Here is a 21,642-nt window from a genome sequence, read left to right as displayed (position 1 = left end):
GGGCCCCCTGGGTGGGGCATGGTGCCCATTTTAACAAATTGAGATCCTAACCCCCTAGGGATGCTACCTGCCAAGTTTGGTGAAAATGGGTCATGGGGTTCTCAAGAAGACGATAAAAATGTACAATTTAGGCCCCATTAGGACCCCTCCTCACCCCCTCCCCTGGGTCCCAAGGGGGGCACCCCTGATTCTGCCATGAACAAACTTGAAACTACAGTCATCAATGTACTAACTCATAGTATTAACTAAGCACTATCACTTCTGGTTCTAGAGAAGAAGATTTTTGCAGAATCCTTAATTTTGGGGGGCTTGGGCCCCCTGAGGGCCCCTGGGTGGGGCATGGTGCCCATTTTAACAAATTGAGTTCCTAACCCCCTAGGGATGCTACCTGCCAAGTTTGGTGAAAATGGGTCATGGGGTTCTCAAGAAGAAGATGAAAATGTACAATTTAGGCCCCATTAGAACCCTTCCCCACCCCCCTCCCCTGGGTCCCAAGGGGGGCACCCCTGATTCTGCCATGAACAAACTTGAAACTACAGTCATCAATGTACTAACTCATAGTATTAACTAAGCACTATCACTTCTGGTTCTAGAGAAGAAGATTTTTGCAGAATCCTTAATTTTGGGGGGCTTGGGCCCCCTGAGGGCCCCCTGGGTGGGGCATGGTGCCCATTTTAACAAATTGAGTTCCTAACCCCCTAGGGATGCTACCTGCCAAGTTTGGTGAAAATGGGTCATGGGGTTCTCAAGAAGAAGATGAAAATGTACAATTTAGGCCCCATTAGAACCCTTCCCCACCCCCCTCCCCTGGGTCCCAAGGGGGGCACCCCTGATTCTGCCATGAACAAACTTGAAACTACAGTCATCAATGTACTAACTCATAGTATTAACTTAGCTCTATCACTTCTGGTTCTAGAGAAGAAGATTTTTACAGATTCCTTAATTTTTGGGGGTTTGGGCCCCCCTGGGGGCCCCCTGGGTGGGGCATGGTGCCCATTTTAACAAATTGAGTTCCTAACCCCCTAGGGATGCTACCTGCCAAGTTTGATGAAAATCGGTCTTGGGGTTTTCAAGAAGAAGATGAAAATGTAAAAAGTTTACGCACGACGCACGACGGACGACGGACGACGGACGACGGACGACGGACGACGGACGACGGACGACGGACGACGCACGACGCACGACGCACGACGGACGCCGGACGAAGGGCGATCGCAATAGCTCACTTGAGCCTTTGGCTCAGGTGAGCTAAAAATGGCAGGGGTAAAAATGGCAGGGGTAAAAATGGCAGAGGTAAAAATGGCAGAGGTAAAAATGGCAGGGGTAAAAATGGCAGGGGTAAAAATGGCAGAGGTAAAAATGGCAGGGGTAAAAATGGCAGAGGTAAAAATGGCAGGGGTAATGTCAGAGGTAAATAATTATGTCAGTGGTAAAGTTGTCAGTGGTCGAAATGTCAATGGTCAAAATGCTAGAGATAAAAATGCCATTGATAAAAATTTAGTCGTTGAAATGCAAAAGGACGAGGTAAAAGTGACAGATTTTTTTTCTTCTTGTTTCTGACACCTTTCTCGCAATACGCGCTTTTCGTGCCTTCTGAAATAAAGCACGGGGGAGACCGGGGAGAAATGGGACACGAGAAATATGTGACACTCATGTAACTTGAAAAATGCTCGGCCAGTCAACAATCCAATTATATCAGTAAAACGATGAGCCTCGGTACACCTGAAAATGGACATATTAACCACTATACAGCTCTACAGGTATCTTGTCAGTAAAATATCAAACTTACTTTAGATCTGGTAGGTCCTATACTATTTTAATATAGGTATTTTAATATCAGTGTGCAAACTTCTGAAAATAAAATTGCTTGATAACAAACATGCAGGTATGAAAAATTGGCAGGGATCTTTTACTGTTTCTGTTACCACTGGGAGAAATTTAACAGGGCAGTGTTACATTTATCCCCGCGGCACATGTAAATCCTACTTTGGTCATGATGGTTATCCAATTTCTTTCCAGGTTGTCTCATTTCTCCCCGCTTGATGTCCCGCTCCCCCAAAATTAGGGGTTAAAGAAATAACTAATGACACGAAAATGTTTTGGGGTATCACTATAAAATACTCTTAGTGGGACAGTTTAGCAAACCTATCGTGCATTTTGGGATACAAGCATCAAATTTAGCACAAAATTTACATTAACATATTGCAAACATTTTCAGATATTGGGCCACTTGGAATTCTCTCTTTCCGCCATATTGAATTTCAAAATGGTCGCCATTTGAAATCTACAGTTGCGATTATCTCAGGGTCTAATGGTGCTATTGACCTGATTCTGGTGTGTTCCGGGCCGGGATGTACACCCATGCTTTAGGGCAACAGCTAAGTTTGAGAGGCATCAAACATTTATATTTTTTCGCCTGCGGATTCGTTCAACAATAGTTGAAAGAAATCCAATGGCAAACTATCGGTTTTTACTCTCACTAGAACAGTCTAATTGCTAATGTTCCTCTCCAGTTTTAATAGGCATAAGTTTGTAAAATGACCACAAAGTGTTCATTAAACTTCGAGATATTAGTTTTTGCGTCATGTGATACTTGTAATAATGGTAATAAGATGTTTTGCAAGAGCTTACTTATGTCTGCCGGTACGTCTGCTGTAGTTTTTTTTTTTTTGCGTTTTGTATTTTTTGTATTTTTACTTGTACATTATGTCGCGATCAGGCCTTGTGAGATAAATAGCCTCCTACGAAACATGAATGTGAGAAAATAACATATAGAACAGATGACAATTTAACGGTTTGCCTCGACTATGTCTCCTTCACTTCTTTACACTAAACAGTTCAAAAAATGAAAAATAATGACAATATATACTTATATATATATAATGACAATAGCCTGGACGTGAGCGGAATTCGTTTGTGTAAGGGTGTGTATGTGAGAGTATGTACATGTGTATATCTGAATATATGTTTATACCAAAAGTGGGTTCGTGCGTGTGTGTGTGTGTGTGTGTGTGTGTGATAACTTCATTGGGCGAAACAATAGGATTATACTGTTTAAGGGCTTTGCAGCATTGTTGCAACTCCCTTATAATGATAGATCAGGGGCGGATCCAGGAATTCTGTACGTACGTACGGCGTGACTAATATTTCTGGTGCCACTTTCGGGTTTCATTGCAGGTTTTTTCTTTTTATTTTCTTTGTTTTTATAGAAAACTAAAGGGGGGCGTGCGCCGGTTGCGCCCCCCTCTGGATCCGCCACTGTAGATAACATTAATAATAATAATGATAATAATAATACTGAATAATAAAAATAATTTCCCATAGGCCTACTAGGCTCTCAGCTGGTTTATCATTCCTCTGAACAGACAGATTACACCACTGCACTTGAATCAAACTCAGAATGAGAGTGCTATAATCTTTTTAAAGCATAATCCAATAAATTTTCTTCAAATCTGCAGTTTGGATTTGATAATTCGATAACAGTTTGATCTGGCTATACATGGTTATCATTCAAAACCTCTTCATACGCTTATCTCTGACGAAATCGCTCTCATTACTTCTAACATTTTACCTCTGCCATTTTTACCTCTGCCATTTCTACCCCTGCCATTTTTACCTCTGCCATTTTTACCCCTGCCATTTTTACCTCTGCCATTTTTACCTCTGCCATATTTACCCCTGCCATTTTTACCTCTGCCATTTTTACCCCTGCCATTTTTACCTCTGCCATTTCTACCCCTGCCATTTTTACCTCTGCCATTTTTACTTCTGCCATTTTTACCTCTGCCATTTTTACCCCTGCCATTTTTACCCCTGCCATTTTTACCTCTGCCATTTTTACCTCTGCCATTTTTACGTCTGCCATTTTTACCTCTGCCATTTTTACCTCTGCCATTTTTACCTCTGCCATTTTTTCCTCTGCCATTTTTACCTCTGCCATTTTTACCCCTGCCATTTTTACCTCTGCCATTTTTACCCCTGCCATTTTTACCTCTGCCATTTTTACCCCTGCCATTTTTACCCCTGCCATTTTTACCTCTGCCATTTTTACCTGGCACCATTATTTCATATTAGTTCGGGAAGTGCAATACCCATTACAAGGACACTGACCACCTCTTCTGGTGCCCTGGTGCATTCCACTACTGACCCGGTCGTCAACCACTCCTGCTGGTGGTGCCCTCAGCCCTGTCGTCCCGTTCGCCATTCGGTGAGTTGTTAGGTATTACATTATAGGCCCACACAATACCTACAAGTGCTACCGATGTGGACATGACATGATTGGCAATGGACTTTACTCAACATATGCTTTGAACCCAATAACAACTAGAACTATCACTTAATGTGATTAATACCCCCCTCTAACACTGAGGGAGTAAGCTCAACCAGCAATTACTTTGTATGCTTTTTACTGAAAAAAAAAGAAACCATGGCAATGCATTGTTCAACAATGAATAAATGTATATTTTGCTCACGGATAGTCACATGTGCCATATCTCAAGTCAAGTGCTCGAAACCTCAGGGAGTATGATAAGTATATCAACAATTTCTATGATTTTCATTAAAAAAATGTTGTTCACCTGGCAACATGTTAGACATTAACAAAAAATGAAGTTTGCAGAACTATATCACAGCGTCACATGTGCCAAATTACAAGTCAAATGCTCAAAAGCTGAGTGAGCTAGCTGAATTCATATCATCTCATAATTTTCATTCAAAATATGCTGTTACCATGGCAACACATTTTTCAACAATGACAAAAGATGAATTTTGCACATCTAGGTAATACAGTGGTCACATGTGCCAAATTTGAAGCCAAATGATCAAAAACTGAAAGAGTTAGCTGAACTGAAATTTTGGTATGATTTTCATTCAAAATATACTGTTACCATGGCAACACACTGTTCAACAATGACACAAGATGAAGTTTGCACATCTTCGTACTATAGTGGTCAAATGAACCAAATTTCAAGCCATATGCTCAAAGACTGAGGGAGTTAACTGAATCCACAGTATTTTTGTATGATTTTTCAATCAAAATATGCTATTACCATGGCAACGTATCATTCAACAATGACGAAATATTAAGTTTGCACATCTATGTGCCGTAGTGGTCACATGTGCCCAAATTCAAAGTAAATGCTAAAAGACTGAGGGAGTTAGCTGAATCTACAGTATTTTTGTATGTTTTTTAGTGAAAAAATGCTGTTACCATGGCAACACACTGTGTAACAATAACAAAAGATTAAGTTTGCACATCTACGTACTATAGCAGTGACATGTACCAGATTTCCTGAATCCACAGTATTTTTGTACGATTTTCATTCAGAATATGCTGTTACCATGGCAACGCATTGTTCAACAATGACGAAAGATGTGTTCTGCACATCTACATACTGTAGTGGTTACATGTGCCAAAATTCAAGTCAAATACTCAAAGAATGAGGGAGTTGGCTGAATCCACAATATTTTTGTATTTTTAAAATGCTGTTACCATGGCAACATATTGTTCAACATCGACAAAAGATGTGTTCTGCACATCTACATACATTGTACTGTAGTGGTCACATGTGCCAAAATTCAAGTCAAATACTGAAAAAACTTGAGGTAGGTCAATCCACATATTTTTGTATGATTGGCAAAAAAAAAAGTGCTGTTGCCATGGCAACAGATTTACTCTCCAACAAAAAGATGGTGTCTTGCACAACTACACATTACATTGATCATATATCCCAAATTTCAACTGAATTGCTATAAAACTGAAAGTAGTTCGATCCACAACATTTGTAAGATTTCTTTAAAATTTGCTGTTGCCATGGCAATGCATTATGCAATACTAATGAAAAAGGTGTCTTACACATCTTCTTTTGATAGTGGTCATGCATGCCAGATTTGGAGTTAATTGTTCAAAAAAAATGAGAGAGTAGTTCGATCCACAAGTTTTTATGAAAATATGCCATTGCCATGGCAATGCATTATATGATACTAACAAAAAAGGGTCTTGCACATCTACCTTTGATAGCAGTCAGACATGCCAAATTTGTAGTCAATTGCTCAAAAATAAGAGAGTAGTATGATCTACATCATTTTGCAAGATTTTTTAAAATTTGCTGTTGCCATGGCAACACATTATGCAATACTAACGAAAAAAGGTGTCTTGCACATTTTCCTTTGATAGCGGCCACACATGCCAAATTTGGGGTTAATTGCTCAAAAAATGATAGAGTAGTTCGATCCTTAAGTTTTCATGAAAATATACCATTACCATGGCAACGTATTATATGTGACCGTGCACCTCAAAACGAACATAAAGTCGCACACACTGATTTTGTGTGAGGACTGATAATAAGTGAAATGGGTCAACCTAGCCGAACTTGACCTTTTCATATTTTCTGAAAGAGCGGGTCTTCTTTTACATTATGCTAAAATTTGGTATCATAAAACGGGCAGGAAAGTGTGTTTTTTTAGCAGTTTATCTCGAACAGTTTTGGCAGAATAGTGCGATTAGGTGTGTCTTTAGAATCCCTTTTTCATTTCTGAAAAACCTTGTCCACACTCTTCACTTTCAACTCGAATAACTTTTGAAAGGATAGTGGCACTGCTTTGAAAGTTAGCATTAATTATGGACAGAATGTGTTAATGAGGCATGCTTAATTCCAATTTAATCTGATAATCCCTTCATTGTTGTTACTCTGGTGGTTTACTTCCTGTTTTTTGTCCCATTCATCGCACAGCCAGCACGGTTTGGTAAAGATTAAGCGCTTGAATAGAAACTGTACTTCAGAGCCTCTTTTCTCAGTTCACACTTTTCCTGAGTTTGTGCTTTCTTTCCAATATTTAGATAGGTTAGGAGAGTCCATTTGATTTGAGTTATACATCATTTTAAAGCTTAAAGTCTGCTCTTTTAGAATATGGTCTTAACTAAAAATTCATGTCTGGCGACTTTTTGTTTGTTTTGAGGTTCAGGGTCACATATGATACTAATGAAAAAGGTGTCTTGCCCATCTACCCTTGATAGCGGTCACACATGCCAAATTTGGGTTCAATTGCTCAAAAAATGAGACGAGTTGTTCGATCCACAACATTTTGCCAGATTTAAAAAAAAATTGCTGTTGCCATGACAACAAATTATGCAATACTAACGAAAAAGGTGTCTGGCACATCTTCCTTTGATAGCGGTCACACATGCCAAATTTGGGGTAATTTCTCAAAAAATGAGAGAGTAGTTCGATCCACAAGTTCTTATGAAAATATGCCGTTACCATGGCAACATATTATACGATACCGGTACCAACGAAAAAGGTGTCTTGCACATCTACCTTTGATAGTGGTCACTCACGAATGCCAATTTGGGGTCAATTGCTCAAAAAATGAGCGAGAAGTTTGATCCACAAGATTTTGCAACGGACGGACGGACGGACCGACCAGCCACCCGACCTCAGAGTGATTCCTATATACCCCCATACACACTATGGCCCGAATTCACGAAGGTGGTTTAAATTTGAACCATGGTTTATGTGTATTTCTTCTGCGCAGATATGATTGACAGATTGCCTACGCTAACAGACATCCAGTAATAAGACGTGCATTGATGCACGCATGCATTGATACGCCTATTTAACGCTTATTTTAGACCATGGTCTAAATTTGTACCATGGTCTAAGTTTAAACCACCTTCGTGAATTCGGGCCTATGTGTGGGTAGGGGGGTATACAAACTCAGATTTCTCATCATTCAGTTTAAGGCCATTGGATGTCAGCCAGATTTTCAGGTCTTGCAATTAACATGCTTCAAGTATTGCAATGGCGGATGACAATGAAGACACAGTAGGTTTAAAAGACAAATAAAGTTGTATATCATCTGCATAACAATGATAACCAATACAATGCATGCGAAAATACCTTGCTGATTGACTGCATATGCATCGAAAAAAGCAGCGGGCCTCCAACAGAACCCCTGGGTACACCAAACTTTGTAATAGTTTTACAAGAGGTAGAATCACCAATTCTGACATAATGAGATCGTTCACATGAGTAGGACATAAACCAATCAAGGACAGTTCCCTTGATACCCAAATATCTCAACCTTTGAATCAGAATAGTGTGACTGACTGTGTCAAAAGCTGAGCTCATATCAAGCATGATAAGAGCAGCTAGTGATGCTACCACCACCTAATTCTCTGAACACATTATCTGTTAAGTGGACTAACAGTGTTTCCACACTATGACCACGCTTGTTATGCAGACTGAAATGAATCAAAAAATTCATTATCTTGTAGATATGTTGTCAATTGTGAGAAAACAACCTTCTCAAGCAGTTTACTCAAATCGGATAAATCTGAAATTTGGTAGTATTTTTGCAGACACTCTTGATCTAAGCCTGTTTTTTTTTTTTTCAAAGTTGGGTGAATAACTTTTTTTTACACACCTGTGGAACTACACCTAATCTCAGGCTAGTATTTATGATTCTTTAGATAACGGGTGCTAGAACTCTGCTTCACTTCTTAAAGCCCTTGTACAGTACCGTAGTTGATTTGATGTCTGAATTGTTGCTCAACGCCACGGAGGTGGTAGATTTTCTCGACGAGACATCATAAGTAATATTTAGCATCCTGACATTGATCAAAATGGATTTTGAGGGTTGAAATTACTAAAATTACATGATCACCGAAGTGCTTTCCCTAGTTTCTTGTTTGATTTTTTCTTTCGAACAAGTACGAATGACCGATAGTTCAACAGCACCATCATGTTTTGTGTTTGTGCCAGTCAACAAACTTTTCGTGATATCCTGATCTGATACATCCCGGTTTTCCGCCCAATCAAGAACGAGCGAGACACGACACTACTACAACTGTAAATACGCACAGCAAAGCTTGCACCTGTTGCTGTCTGTATGTCGTGTGCAAAGTCGCGCTGCAAGTGCACGGTCTCTGGTACAATCGGGCTACATCAACTGTGCTGTTTATCACAGTCACTGTGGCTTTCCACTGCACTGCACTCCATTGGCACTGTCCTCCTGTGCATGTACCCATGTGCTGCCACTGTACCACTGTGGCCGCGGGTGGTGGCCTTTTACCTCTGCCCTTTGATCGCGGGGAATCCCGAATCTGTTGGTGAGTTCTTCATGAGCTTTTCTATCTCATTTTGTATCTTTGTTAGTACATATGCCGCAGGTATCTATTTTAAAATCCATAGGCATGATGACAGGTTTGATTTCTTTTTTTTTTTTTGAGAACCTCAGAAATCACATGGCCAATCATACCCAATCGCAGATGCAACAGATAGGGTCGTCTGAATCAGGGTCTGGGATCAAAACATTTATTCCCAGATACATCGGATCATCTAATTTGTCAGAATTGACAAGTTTTCAAGCCTGATTTATTTTTGTATTTGTAAATTGTATTGGACGGACCGGGTCAAGGACATGTAGAATCTCAATTACCTTATTCTACGTGCATGCCTGCCAACACTGGCCAGCAAAAACAGTAACATTAATAAAGATACCAGTGGATTTTCAGACGAAGATGAATTGTGCAAGAGTTGCAGATAAGCAATCTCTCCGAGTTGAATCAGATAACTACGGTACTAGAGTCACAGCTGTACTACGTATTTGAGTGCTTGTACTCGCAGTCGAGCCGCTCGCTACGTCGCTTGTCGTACGCTGGCATAGCAAGCTATGTAGCAGAGGCTTTGGATGAAAGCAGTGAATGTGTACTACAGTAAAGTAACCTGCTGCGGAGCGCGAATTTAAGAACCCGCGAATACGTTTTCGAGCCGCTCAGCGCGAAAAATTAATCGCGCGAAAATATTGACGTTTACAGTATATTATTATTTCGCAAGGACAGATCTGGATCATATTACTGTGTCCATTCATCGCACTACACTGCAGCAAGTTCCTGCAATGTATAGTGTAGGCAGCGGCGCCAGCTAACAGAATTTACATGTCATCTACATCAAAATCTAGCACAGGATTCTGCACAAGTTTCGACGACCATCGGTCTGTCAGATTCAGAGCTACCAAGTCTCACTTATTCTGCTAGAGACTCAAGCATTTAGGGTCCGTCTCACGATCTCACGCATAGCACCCATGATTTTTCTTACGCATTGGGTGAAGTATGCAACTTGGGCCTATCAATAATGAGCATAGCTCAAAGGATTAAAGTGATAGTTGGAATTGAAGGTATATTTCCCTTTTATCTTTCAAAATAGGTAAAAAATAGTCACTGAAGTATGCACCTGATCGCACCATTAAGAGCTAAAAATTGAAAAAGCTCCCTATTAACCCCTCCCACACCCTCGCTCGCGCGCACATGAGCGCGCCGAGACGTTGAGTCAGGCAAATCTCACTCATAAAAAATTTTTGAACTTGGCATCCCTGAAGATTAGAGTGAAATTTTTGACTGTTCAACTATTTTTGAATTCTTTTCCTTCATGAATGTGACACTCCAGTTATTAATCACCAGAGATCTCTTTGTGCAACATGATGAATTCAGCAGCTATAGGCCTACTCCTTTATTTACATTTAGTGGACTTCCTTAACTCTGTTTGCCATGTTGTACACCCCATGTGTGCCACATTCTGAGACTGCAACATAATGAACACTTATTGAAAACTTTGTTTTACAAACCTATGTACAGTATAAAGTCCTATTTATGACAATGATTACGCAAGAAATGAGAACAGTAAAATTGAGAGAAAATTGCAAGCTTTGCTGTGATGTAAATTTTGAAACAAAGCTCTGATTGGGATGCTGTAAATGAACTGTAGCATATTGTGATTTATCAGTCTGTGTGCAGTTGCACCTTTCGGGCAACATATACAAAAGTTGGCCTGCTGTTGACTTAGTGGAGCATATAAACGTGGCACCCAAAGAGTAAACTTAGTGTAAATCCCTGGAAGTGAGTTTTCATGTACTCTATGCATTTAAGGTGTATAAAAAAGTGCTAAAATATGAAATACTTGGATGAATATGCTGTGCAGACTATGAACACACATGCAATTTCACATTTTCTAACAATATGAAGACTTACCATTTTTGCAGAGTGAACAACAAGGGCACCCTCCCCATCCAGCTCAGGATCTCGCACCTCATCTTCCTCCCCTTCTGGTTTGGGCTGGTACTTGATCCCACATGTTGCTGGGAATTTACCCTGGAAAGTGCGGTAATGGCCTGGAGGGGCTGCATCCACCTTGGTTGTCAGGTCAGCTGTAAATTTACTCTTCTTTTTCTGCTTATGTTGCAGCTTCAATTTTTCCTCCTGATCAGTCTCATCCCCAAGGTTGTCATCAATATAGGAATCATCTTCCTTGTCCATGTATGAGTCATCTTCATAGTAATCATCCCCATAATCATAGTGTGCATCGTAGCGGTTGTGCCCACTATGATTGTATGCATCATCAAGTCCCTCTTGCCGTGTCAGCTGTCTCCGAGGTGGTGCTCGCTTTTGGTTAGACATGGCCTCACGCCGAAGTCTGTCTGAGTCTGATGTGGTACTGATGCCAGAGTCTGGTGTTAGGTCTGTCAGTGATCTGTCACTGTAGTGTCGATTCCGGTCAGGGTAATGATAGTCGCGACCATCTGGGCCATAGCGCTCATCCATGCTGTGGTATTCTCGGTGGTGGTAGTCTCGTAGCATCCGCCTCTCAATCTGGGGGCTGGAGTCAGAAGGATTGCTCTGCTGTGAGTTGCCCATCTTATCTAAGGTGTGTAAATGTCGGCGTGGGACTGGGCTGCCATCACAGAGATTGCCTGTGGACCGTGCCTCACGCATGCTGCTATCATTTTGTGGACTAGCACCCCGTCCATCCCACTCATTGGACATACCACTTGGGATGGAGTGGTCACTCGACTGGGATGATACATGCGATCCTTCTCGATCTGGCCTACCACTACGTGACTTGACAATAGTTCCCCTCATCCTACTTTTGCGGTCAAATCCACCGAGATGGCGGCCGAAAAAACTTTTTTTGCGGTCCAACTTGATGTCTCCTCCATCGCTCCCTGTAAGGTAAAATAGAATATAGAAGGAAATAAGCCCAAGACAAAGTACACATGATGTTTTTTTTCTTTAGTCATACACTTGCAATAAGTTTTAACCAGACTTTCTCTATAACATGAAATGATATCACTGCATTAATCAAGAAGAAAAGGGGAGTGCTTGAACAGGCCAACTTCACACAGCAGGACGCAATTCAATAGAAATATAAACATGCTGTGCAGTGACACTATTCCATAACCCTGTAACCACTGAAAGAATTTTCAGACATACATGGATCCTATGAAGTTGTCACATACTCTCTAGATCTTTGTTGCATTGTTTATGAGAAGAGAATTGTTCATTACCTATGACTGTATGATAACAAATGTATTCATTAAATAGGAGCTGTTGTGGCTCCATGCCGTCAAACACCCGTTTGAGGCGAGACCCCATCGCCAAACGAAGCTGATGGGGTGCTATACCCCCCTAACGTTTCCTCGTTTGAGAGGTGGGAGTAGATGTACTTGCCCACTGCGAAATAACTTTCTACTCAGGCTTGGCAAACCTGGAGGCCAAGCCAGGATTTAATGACTGCAACAGCTGTCATATTACGTAAGAGCATGATAAGGATATCTGCCTGTGGCAGACCATTCAAAGTGCACTCAATTTTCTCTATTCTTTGATTTTTTGATTTGATATTCTATTGAGAAATTCTATAGTCATGCGTTTTGAATTTCGAACGAAAAAAATTTAACCCATAAATAACGAAAATACAGGAATAAGAAGGAGAGCATTGTAGAAGTTTGTCGACACACACACGCACCATGGAGCTACATAGCCCATGCCAAAACCAAAACAATCTCCCCCCCCCCCCCCCCCCCCCCCCCCCCCGTGGCGGTGACTGATGCTTAGATTAGGCCAGGGTCAAGAGACAGGTGTTTTATATCTTTGGTGAGCAGCGCCTAACAGGCAGTAGCAGTGTTTCCAGAGCTCCTGAAATTTCGGATATTTCGTCATTACTGTGTGATAATCTGAGTTACATCGAATAGTAGATTGTTGTATATCACTCTCTGACTCTTATGGACCTTTCTGAAGGTATGTAGTGCAGTGATTTTCTAGAAATAACCGAATTTCCCTGTGCTGTTTGCCAACGATTGGTATGCGAAATACACATGTATAGCAGCCATTACACAGGGGCACAAGCTAGCACCCCTCCAGTCAATGAGCTTAGCCAGCCCTGATGCGCAACACAATTGAACTTGGATCTGATGAATACCATCACTTTCTATGGACCTTTTCATGATGAAGCCCGAGTCACGCTTTAAAATGCTTTACGTTCTACATGCGCTTTGGCTGTTACTGTGTGTGTCGAACCAGTATGCATCTCTCACTGGCAAATACTGCATTGAGGCGCCATTTGCCCAAAAGGCGCCATTTGCCCAAACTCTACGCCATCAAAAGTTCTTCAAACAACGAATCCCGTACTACAGTAATAGTGCGTCATCGCTTCAACATGAGCTTCTAATTTGTGGCGACATCAGCCCTAATCCTGGACCTGAATCTGCAACACTCTCGGTTCATCGACATAGGTACTCCTTGTCTACACTGAGACAACTGAGACATGGAAGTGAAATACGGAGAGTATCTTTGTCTGCTTGGAAAGCGATTAAGGATCTCAGCATTACGGCCATTCCCCTACGTCGTCGTGGAACTCAAGGTGGTACCAGGAAACAACGCCACCACGCACAGCTTTGTGTTGATACCACAAGCAAAATAAGCTTGAAACCGCAACAAATTCCAGTGAGGGTAACCTGTCACGCTTCCAAGCCCCCAAATACTACACCAAACTCCAGATGTCTATCGAAAGTGGCGATATCATGCTGCAAGAACAAGGTAAACTAGAACCGGAATTTGTCAACACTGACAAATTAGGTGATCCGATCTCTTCGAAAATCAATGATTTGAGGCCTGATCCCAATAGGCATGACCATACCGGTTTCATTTGTGTCGAGGAGACATTGGCCGTGTGATGTTTGGATTCTCATTTAGAAAAGGAAGTCAGACTTGCCATCTTTGGTACTGAATTCCGTATCCACTAAGGAAGATACAGAATGAAGTATATTTGACCTTTGACCCCACTTTGCACACCCAAGATGGCATCTGAGCAAAAAGTGGTTATTTAGTGAAGTGATTGTTGTAACATGCCCTTTGCATGTGCAAAATATGGGAAAGACAGGACATGTATTCACCAAGATACAGGATGAACAATTTGTGACCTTTGACCCTAATTTAACTACCCAAGATGGTGTCCGATCAAGTAGTTATTATTTTATGAAATAATGTACGTGACATGAACTAAACATGTGCAAAATATGGGGGTGATAAATGCTGTTTTTCTTGAGTTATTGCAAAGAAAGTTTCAGAAAAAAGAAATATCATAAAACATTGAAGATAAGCTTTAAATTCAACCAAGTTTTTTGACATGATGCCGACGTCGTATGAAGAAACAAATTACACAATAACGATAGCCCAAAGTCTCAGCTACAACATATTAAAATCTGGGAGAAATTCACCGAAGGGTAAGTGAGCTAGTGCTCGATAAAGACAACCATGTCAATTTTCACATCTAGAAAAATTCCCTCCCATAGAGATAACACGTCATAACGAAGATAGAGAAAAAAAGTACATATGACCTTTGACCCCACTTTGCACAGACAAGATGGCATCTGAGCAAAAAGTGGTTATTTTGTTAAATGATTCTTGTAACATGGTCTTTGCGTGTGCAAAATATGGGAAAGATAGGACATGTATTCACCAAGATACAAGATAAAACATTTATGACCTTTGACCTTAATTTACATACCCAAGATGGTGTCCGATCAAGTAGTTGTTATTTTACGAAATAATGTACGTGACATGAGCTAAACATGTGCGAAATATTGGGCTGATAGAGTATGTTTTTTTTGAGTTATTGCAAAGAAAGTTGCAAAAAGAAAGGAATATCTCAATACACCGAAGATAAGCTTTAATTAGGTGATCCGAGTATCCTCTCGGATCACCTTCTGTATCTGTACGGATTCTTTCTTCTTCTTCTTCTTCTTTCTTTATTTCTCCCCAAAAGTTGTGCAGAGGTTAGCTCAGAAAGTGCTATGCCTATCAAGTTCAAACTTATACCATGTATGTATCGTGTCCCAAAGACGGCAATCGAACTAAAATCAAAGTGATCGGGCGACCTTGACGTCACTATGACGTCATTATGTGAAAACACATTCTCAATCATATCTCATTAATGGAATGAAGTTTTTCAATGAAATTCACGTCACATTTATTTCAAGTTATGCGCATTCTACTCATATTCTCAAAATTCGCATTTTCTCTTGATACGTGCGCGTACGCGCGCGTTGAAATATTTGTATGCTCAAATCGAGCTCAAATTTTTTTTGCATACGTTTCAGACCATTTGGAGCATTTTTTGAAAAATTGATAAAATCGGACGGACGCGTACGCGCGCGCACATATACGCACGCACAGCTCATATGCAATATAAATTTTCAGTTTTTTCACACAGATCGGATGTCCGAAATGTCAAGGAATATTTCTATCAAGTTTCAAGTCGATCCGACTCAATATGACGTCATACGGGCCCGTCAAATTCAAAATTCCGCGCGTGCGTCAATGGGGATACACAGTGCAACTATGCCAAAAAACCGCCAAATTCAAATCGGATTTTACTCGTCAGGATGGACGGTGACCCCCCATTTTCTTGATATATTCTAAAAGCTAATGAGTTGTACATGTCATTTCATAGGTTGGCGATACTGAAAAAATGATTAGAAGATATCAAATTTCTTAATAAAGTAAAAAAAGTAAATTTTCAAAATGACGTCATCAAATTTCAAATTCACTCGAGCGTATCTCACTTAAATTTCGCCAATTTTCACCCAGATTTCAGTATGTTGTAGCTTATGAAATGTTCTTTCATTAATATAATTACAACATTTTGATTGGATAACGTCATCACCTCGTAAAAATGGATTGAAAGTATCCTTGTAAAATTTGACCAGTTTACGTGTTATCTCTATGGGAGAGCAGTTTTTCTGGCAGAGAAAATTGACATGACTATCTTTTTCGAGCACTAGCTCACTTATGCTTCGGTGAATTTTTCCCAGATTTTAGTATGTTGTAGCTGAGACTTTGAGCTATCGTAAATGTGCCCCCTATTTTTTCATACGACGTCGGCATCACGTCGAAAAACTTGGTTGAAAAATTGCATGTGGCTTCGATGCAGCGTCATTTTGCTTAATACACAGGGCCTATGGAGCATGAAACAGGTCATTGCATAGCGCATCCGACTCGTAATCCTAAGGTCCCTGGTTCGATGCTCACCCCTGCCAGTTTTTTTTTTTTTTATTTTTTTTAAACACTTTTTTTTCTTCTTTTTCTTTAGTTAGTCTGAATCTCCTTTCCTAAGTTTATCTTTTTCTGATTTTTTCATGCTTCTCCTTCAAATTTCTATAAAAATAACATAATTTTTTCTTTATTTGTCTTTCTTTCTACTACTTTCTGTGCAATAGATGAACAATAACAATGGCTATTAATCCCATATTTTGCACATGTTTTGTTCATGTCACGTATATTATTTCATAAAATAACAATTACTTGATCGGACACCATCTTGGGTATGTAAATTAGGGTCAAAGGTCATAAATGTTCCATCCTGTATCTTGGTGAATACATGTCCTATCTCTCCCATATTTTGCACACGCAAAGACCATGTTACAAGAATCATTTCACAAAATAACGACTTTTTGCTCAGATGCCATCATGTCTGTGCAAAGTGGGGTCAAAGGTCATATATTCTTCTTTCTGTATCTTCATTATGACGTGTTATCTCTATGGGAGTGCAGTTTTTCTGCAAATGAAATTTGACATGACTATCTTTTTCGAGCACTAGCTCACTTATGCTTCGGTGAATTGCTCCCAGATCTTAATATGTTGTAGCTGAGACTTTGGGCTATTGTATTTTACCCTTCGTTTTTTCATACGATGTCGGGATCACGTTAAAAAACTTGGTTGAAATTAAAGCTTATCTTCAATGTATTGAAATATGTCTTTCTTTCTGCAACTTTCTTTGCAATAACTCAAGAAAAACAGCGTCTATCACCCTCAAAGTTTGCACATGTTTAGTTCATGTCACGTACATTATTTCATAAAATAACAACTTCTTAGTCAGACACCATCTTGGGTATGTAAATTAGGGTCAAAGGTCATAAATGTTTCATTCTGTATCTAAGTGAATACATGTCCTATCTCTTCCATATTTTGCACACGCAAAGACCATGTTACAAGAATCATTTTACGAAATAACCACTTTTTGCTTAGATGCCATCCTGGCTGTGCAAAGTGGGGTCAATGGTCAAATATACTTCATTCTGTATCTTCATTACAGTGTATACGGAATTTAGTACCAAAGATGGCAGGTCTGACTCGCTTTTCTAAATGAGATTCCAAATATCACACGGCAAATGTCCCTAAACACACCTGAAACCTGTATGGTCATGCCTAAATTATGTATTTGTTGCTGTATCTTCGTTATCTAGTGTATACAGAATTTGGTACCAAAGATGACAGATACGACTCCCTTTTTTAAATGAGAATCCAAACATCACACGGCCAATGTCTCTAAACGCAGATGAAACCTGTATGGTCATGCCTATTGCGATCAGACCTCGAATCATTGATTAAAAAAAAAAATCGGATCACCTTAATTTGTCAGTAATGACAAATTACAATCTCTAGTTTCAACCAAGTTTTTGGACGTGATCTTGACATCAAATAAAAAAATGGACGGCACATAACGATAGCCCAAAGTCTCAGCTACAACATATTAAAATCTGGGAGAAATTCACCAAAGCATAAGGGAGCTAGTGCTCGATAAAAATAGTTATGTCAATTTTCATTTCCAGAAAAACTGCACTCCCATAGAGATAACACGTAAACTGGTCAAATTTGACGTTACTTTCAATCCATTTTTACGAGGTGATGCCGTCATCCAATTAAAATTGTGTTATCTATTTATGAAAGACCATTTCATAAGCTACAACATACTGAAATTTGGGTGACGAATCGGCGAAGGATAAGTGAGATACGCTCGAGTGAACTTGCAATTTGATGACGTCATTTTGAAAATTTACTTTTTTAAATTTATTAAGAAATTTGATATCTTTTAATCATTTTTCCAGCATTGTCAACCCATGAAATGATATTTACAACTCATCAGCTTTCAGAATATGTAAAGAAAATGGGGGGTCACCGTCCATCCTGGCGAGTAAAATCGGATTTAAAATTGGCGGTTTTTTGGCATTGTTGCACTGTATATCGCCATTGACGCGCGCGCGGAATTTCAACTTTGACGGGCCCGTATGACGTCATATTGAGTCGGATTGACTTGAAACTTGGTAGAAATATTCCTTGACATTTTAGGCAGCCGATAAAGGTGAAAAAACGGGAAATTTCTATTGCATATGAGCTGTGCGTGCGTATATGCGCGCGCGCGTACGCGTCCGTCCAATTTTTTCAATTTTTCAAAAAATGCTCCAAATGGTCTGAAACGTGTGCAAAAAAAATTTGAGCTCCATTGGGGCATACAAATATTTCAACGCGCGCGTACGCGCACGTTTTAAGAGAAAATATGAATTTTGAGAATATGAGTAAAATGCGCATAACTTGAAATGTATGTGACGTAAATTTCATTGAAAAATTCCATTCCATTAATGAGATATGAATGAGAATGTGTTTTCATATAATGACGTCATAGTGACGTCACGGTCGACTGATCACAATGATACATTAGATTTGTCGTCTTTGGGACATGATACATATACGGTATGAGTTTGAAATTGATACTCTGAGAACTTTTTGAGTAAGTAGATACACAACTTTTGTCCAGAAATAAGAAGAACCAACAAAGAATCTGTACAGATACAGAAGGTGATCCGAGAGGATACTCGGATCACCTAAAAAGTATGAGTTACCTACCATTCTCCTTCTAAACGCTAGATCTCTGAGAAACAAATTTGATGAGCTATCCATAGTCGCTAATAACCACTCCGCTGATGTTATTGCGGTAACAGAAACTTGGTTTGATGCAGACACCCCTCTTGATATGTTCAAACTTCCCTACTTCTCGTTACATTCAAGATGCAGGGAAACTCGACCTGGTGGTGGAGTAGCTCTCTATGTAAAATACCATCTTAATGCACAAGAACTTGATGTCCCAGTACCCGAAGGAATCAAAGTACTTTGGTTGCATTTGAGACCATCTAGACTTCCTCGCCAATGTTCGTGCCTCATTATATGCGTTGTGTACTTTCCCCTCAACATCCCAGAGCCCATGAGTACATTGATCATCTGCTTTCTACTATTGATACTGTTTTGACCAGATATCCAGAAGCTGGGATCACATTACTCGGTGACTTTAATGATCTTGACCTGCAACCAATCCTCAGCAACGTCAATTTTAAACAAGTTGTTTCTCAAGCCACTAGAGGAGCAAACATCCTTGACAAGATCATCACAACTAACAGCTCATTGTACACTGATACTTGTGTAATATCCCCTATTGGAATGAGCGATCATAATTGTGTTTTGTGGTGTCCAATGGAATCGATATCAAAGTCCAACAAATTACGGAGAAGGATAGTACGGCCTCTGACAGACAGTGGAAAAAGAGCCTTTGGTAACTGGATAACAAATCATACCTGGGAGGAGGTTTTCCAGGAACAGGATCCTTCAGTTAAGTGTGATCTGTTGATGAATTCAATTCAGAGTCAATTGGATGTATACTTACCTGCCAGAGTCACGCATGCCCACAGTTCAGATAAAGTATGGATGATCGCTGAAATCAAATCTTCAATCCGTAGTAGGCAGCTTGCCTTTCAACAGAATAACATACCACTTTGGCGTCATTTCAGAAATAAAGTTACTCGTTGTATCAAAAAGGCCAGATCCGCGTATTATAACAAAAGAGTGAAGAACCTCAAAGTTGACAACCCTGCAAAGTGGTATAAGCAGATCAAAATACTTACCAACAATGATGCACGCCCAACACCAATCTCAGTACCCGGGACTGACGCCGGTGATCCCCGTCAGTTCAAGGTTACAGCGGACCGCATAAACAATCATTTTACGTCAGTAGCAGGTGACTTACCTCCCCTCCATAGAGACCATCTACCAGCTTACCTCCCCTTTCCGTCTCCTTGTCCTGAAATCCAGCCGTGGCAAACTTACCGAAGGCTGCGTTCACTCAACCAGTGTAAAGCAGGTATTACCGGAGACTTACCTGTCCGCATCCTTCATGAATTCGCGTATGAGATTTGCTTCCCACTGACAAACGTACTTAACGCTTCCTTCCAATCATCGGATGTCCCGCGTCAGTGGAAACAAGCACAGGTTGTTCCCATACCGAAATGCCATCCACCAACAGTTGAGAATTTACGGCCAATATCTCTGACAAGTCATTTTGCCAAAATCGCAGAGTCATTTATGTGCAAGTGGTTGTTGGAAGATATAAACAATCAAATAGATCCTAATCAATACGGAAATCGCCCAGGTCTGTCGACGAATCATTATCTCATTAAGCTCCTTCATCAGGTAATAGAACATGCGGAAAATGCTCGCTCCGTGTCTACTATTGTTCTTACCGATTTCTCAAAAGCCTTCGATCGCATTGATCACAATATCCTCGCCCAGAAATTGATCGCCTCGAAAGCTTGACCGTGTCTCATTGCATGGATTTTAAACTTTCTGGAGAATCGGCAACAGTGTATAAGATATTTTGGAAAATTGTCAGACCAGTCAACGGTGTGTTCTGGTGTTCCACAGGGAACGAAATTGGGTCCAGTACTGTTTCTTTTAATGATAAATGATGCCTGTAATGATTCTGTGGTGCCCTATTTCAAATATGTGGATGATCTGACGCTTGTTGAAAGCAGGAAAGAAAGCCAACCCCCAAATATTCAAAGTGCCCTAAATGATTTTCATGAATGGTCTCTTCGCAATAACATGACTTTAAATCCCGCAAAATGTGAAGTTATGACATTATGTTTTTCCAGAAACCCGGCAATTTCAATCCCTCTTTCAATAGGCGACAAGATTCTCAATACAGTTGACAAAACCAAAATATTGGGCATCACCATTCAATCAAACCTGAAATGGGATTCCCATATATCCGACATACTGAAACGGTGTAACAAAAAACTGTACATGCTGAGGTGTCTGAAAAGACACAGATTGCCATTGCGTGACATGATCACAGTCTATTGTGGATACATCCGACCTATAATTGAATACGGAGCACCTGTTTTCAGTGGCAGCTTAACAAAAGAAGGAAGTGATCTCCTTGAAGTCATTCAAAAACGGTCTTGCAGGATAATACTAGGCGACAATTATACCACGTATAATGAAGCACTTGAAATTTGTTCCTTGGATACGCTCAGAAACAGGCGAAACAAGCTTTGCCTGGATTTTGCTACCAAAATAGTCAAAAACCCATTGTGTAGTGATTGGATTCCTGTTACTCAAAATGTCAACTACAGCCTACGTAAAAGGCCTAGATATCGACAATTTAACTGCAAAACAAAACGGTTTCAAAGTAGTGCCATTCCCTA

At 40.2% G+C, this 21,642-nt stretch overlaps 1 protein-coding gene across 1 annotated transcript in view; it reads right to left on the bottom strand.

The window, feature by feature from the left end:
• LOC139744272 (uncharacterized) overlaps window positions 1-21,642 on the bottom strand; it is a 337,296-nt gene that overhangs the window by 90,901 nt on the left and 224,753 nt on the right. The window contains exon 3 of the mRNA XM_071654719.1: window positions 11,027-11,997. Coding sequence (XP_071510820.1) covers window positions 11,027-11,997 — 971 coding nt within the window. The remainder of the gene's footprint in view (window positions 1-11,026; window positions 11,998-21,642) is intronic.

This window comes from Diadema antillarum, unplaced genomic scaffold (genome assembly GCF_040938485.1).
Source record: "Diadema antillarum isolate AM-2024a unplaced genomic scaffold, OU_Dant_1.0 seq00001152_RagTag, whole genome shotgun sequence".
NCBI classification, from domain to species: domain Eukaryota; kingdom Metazoa; phylum Echinodermata; class Echinoidea; order Diadematoida; family Diadematidae; genus Diadema; species Diadema antillarum.
Note: the sequence above shows the minus strand (reverse complement) of the source record. Positions and strands in the feature narration are given on the sequence as shown.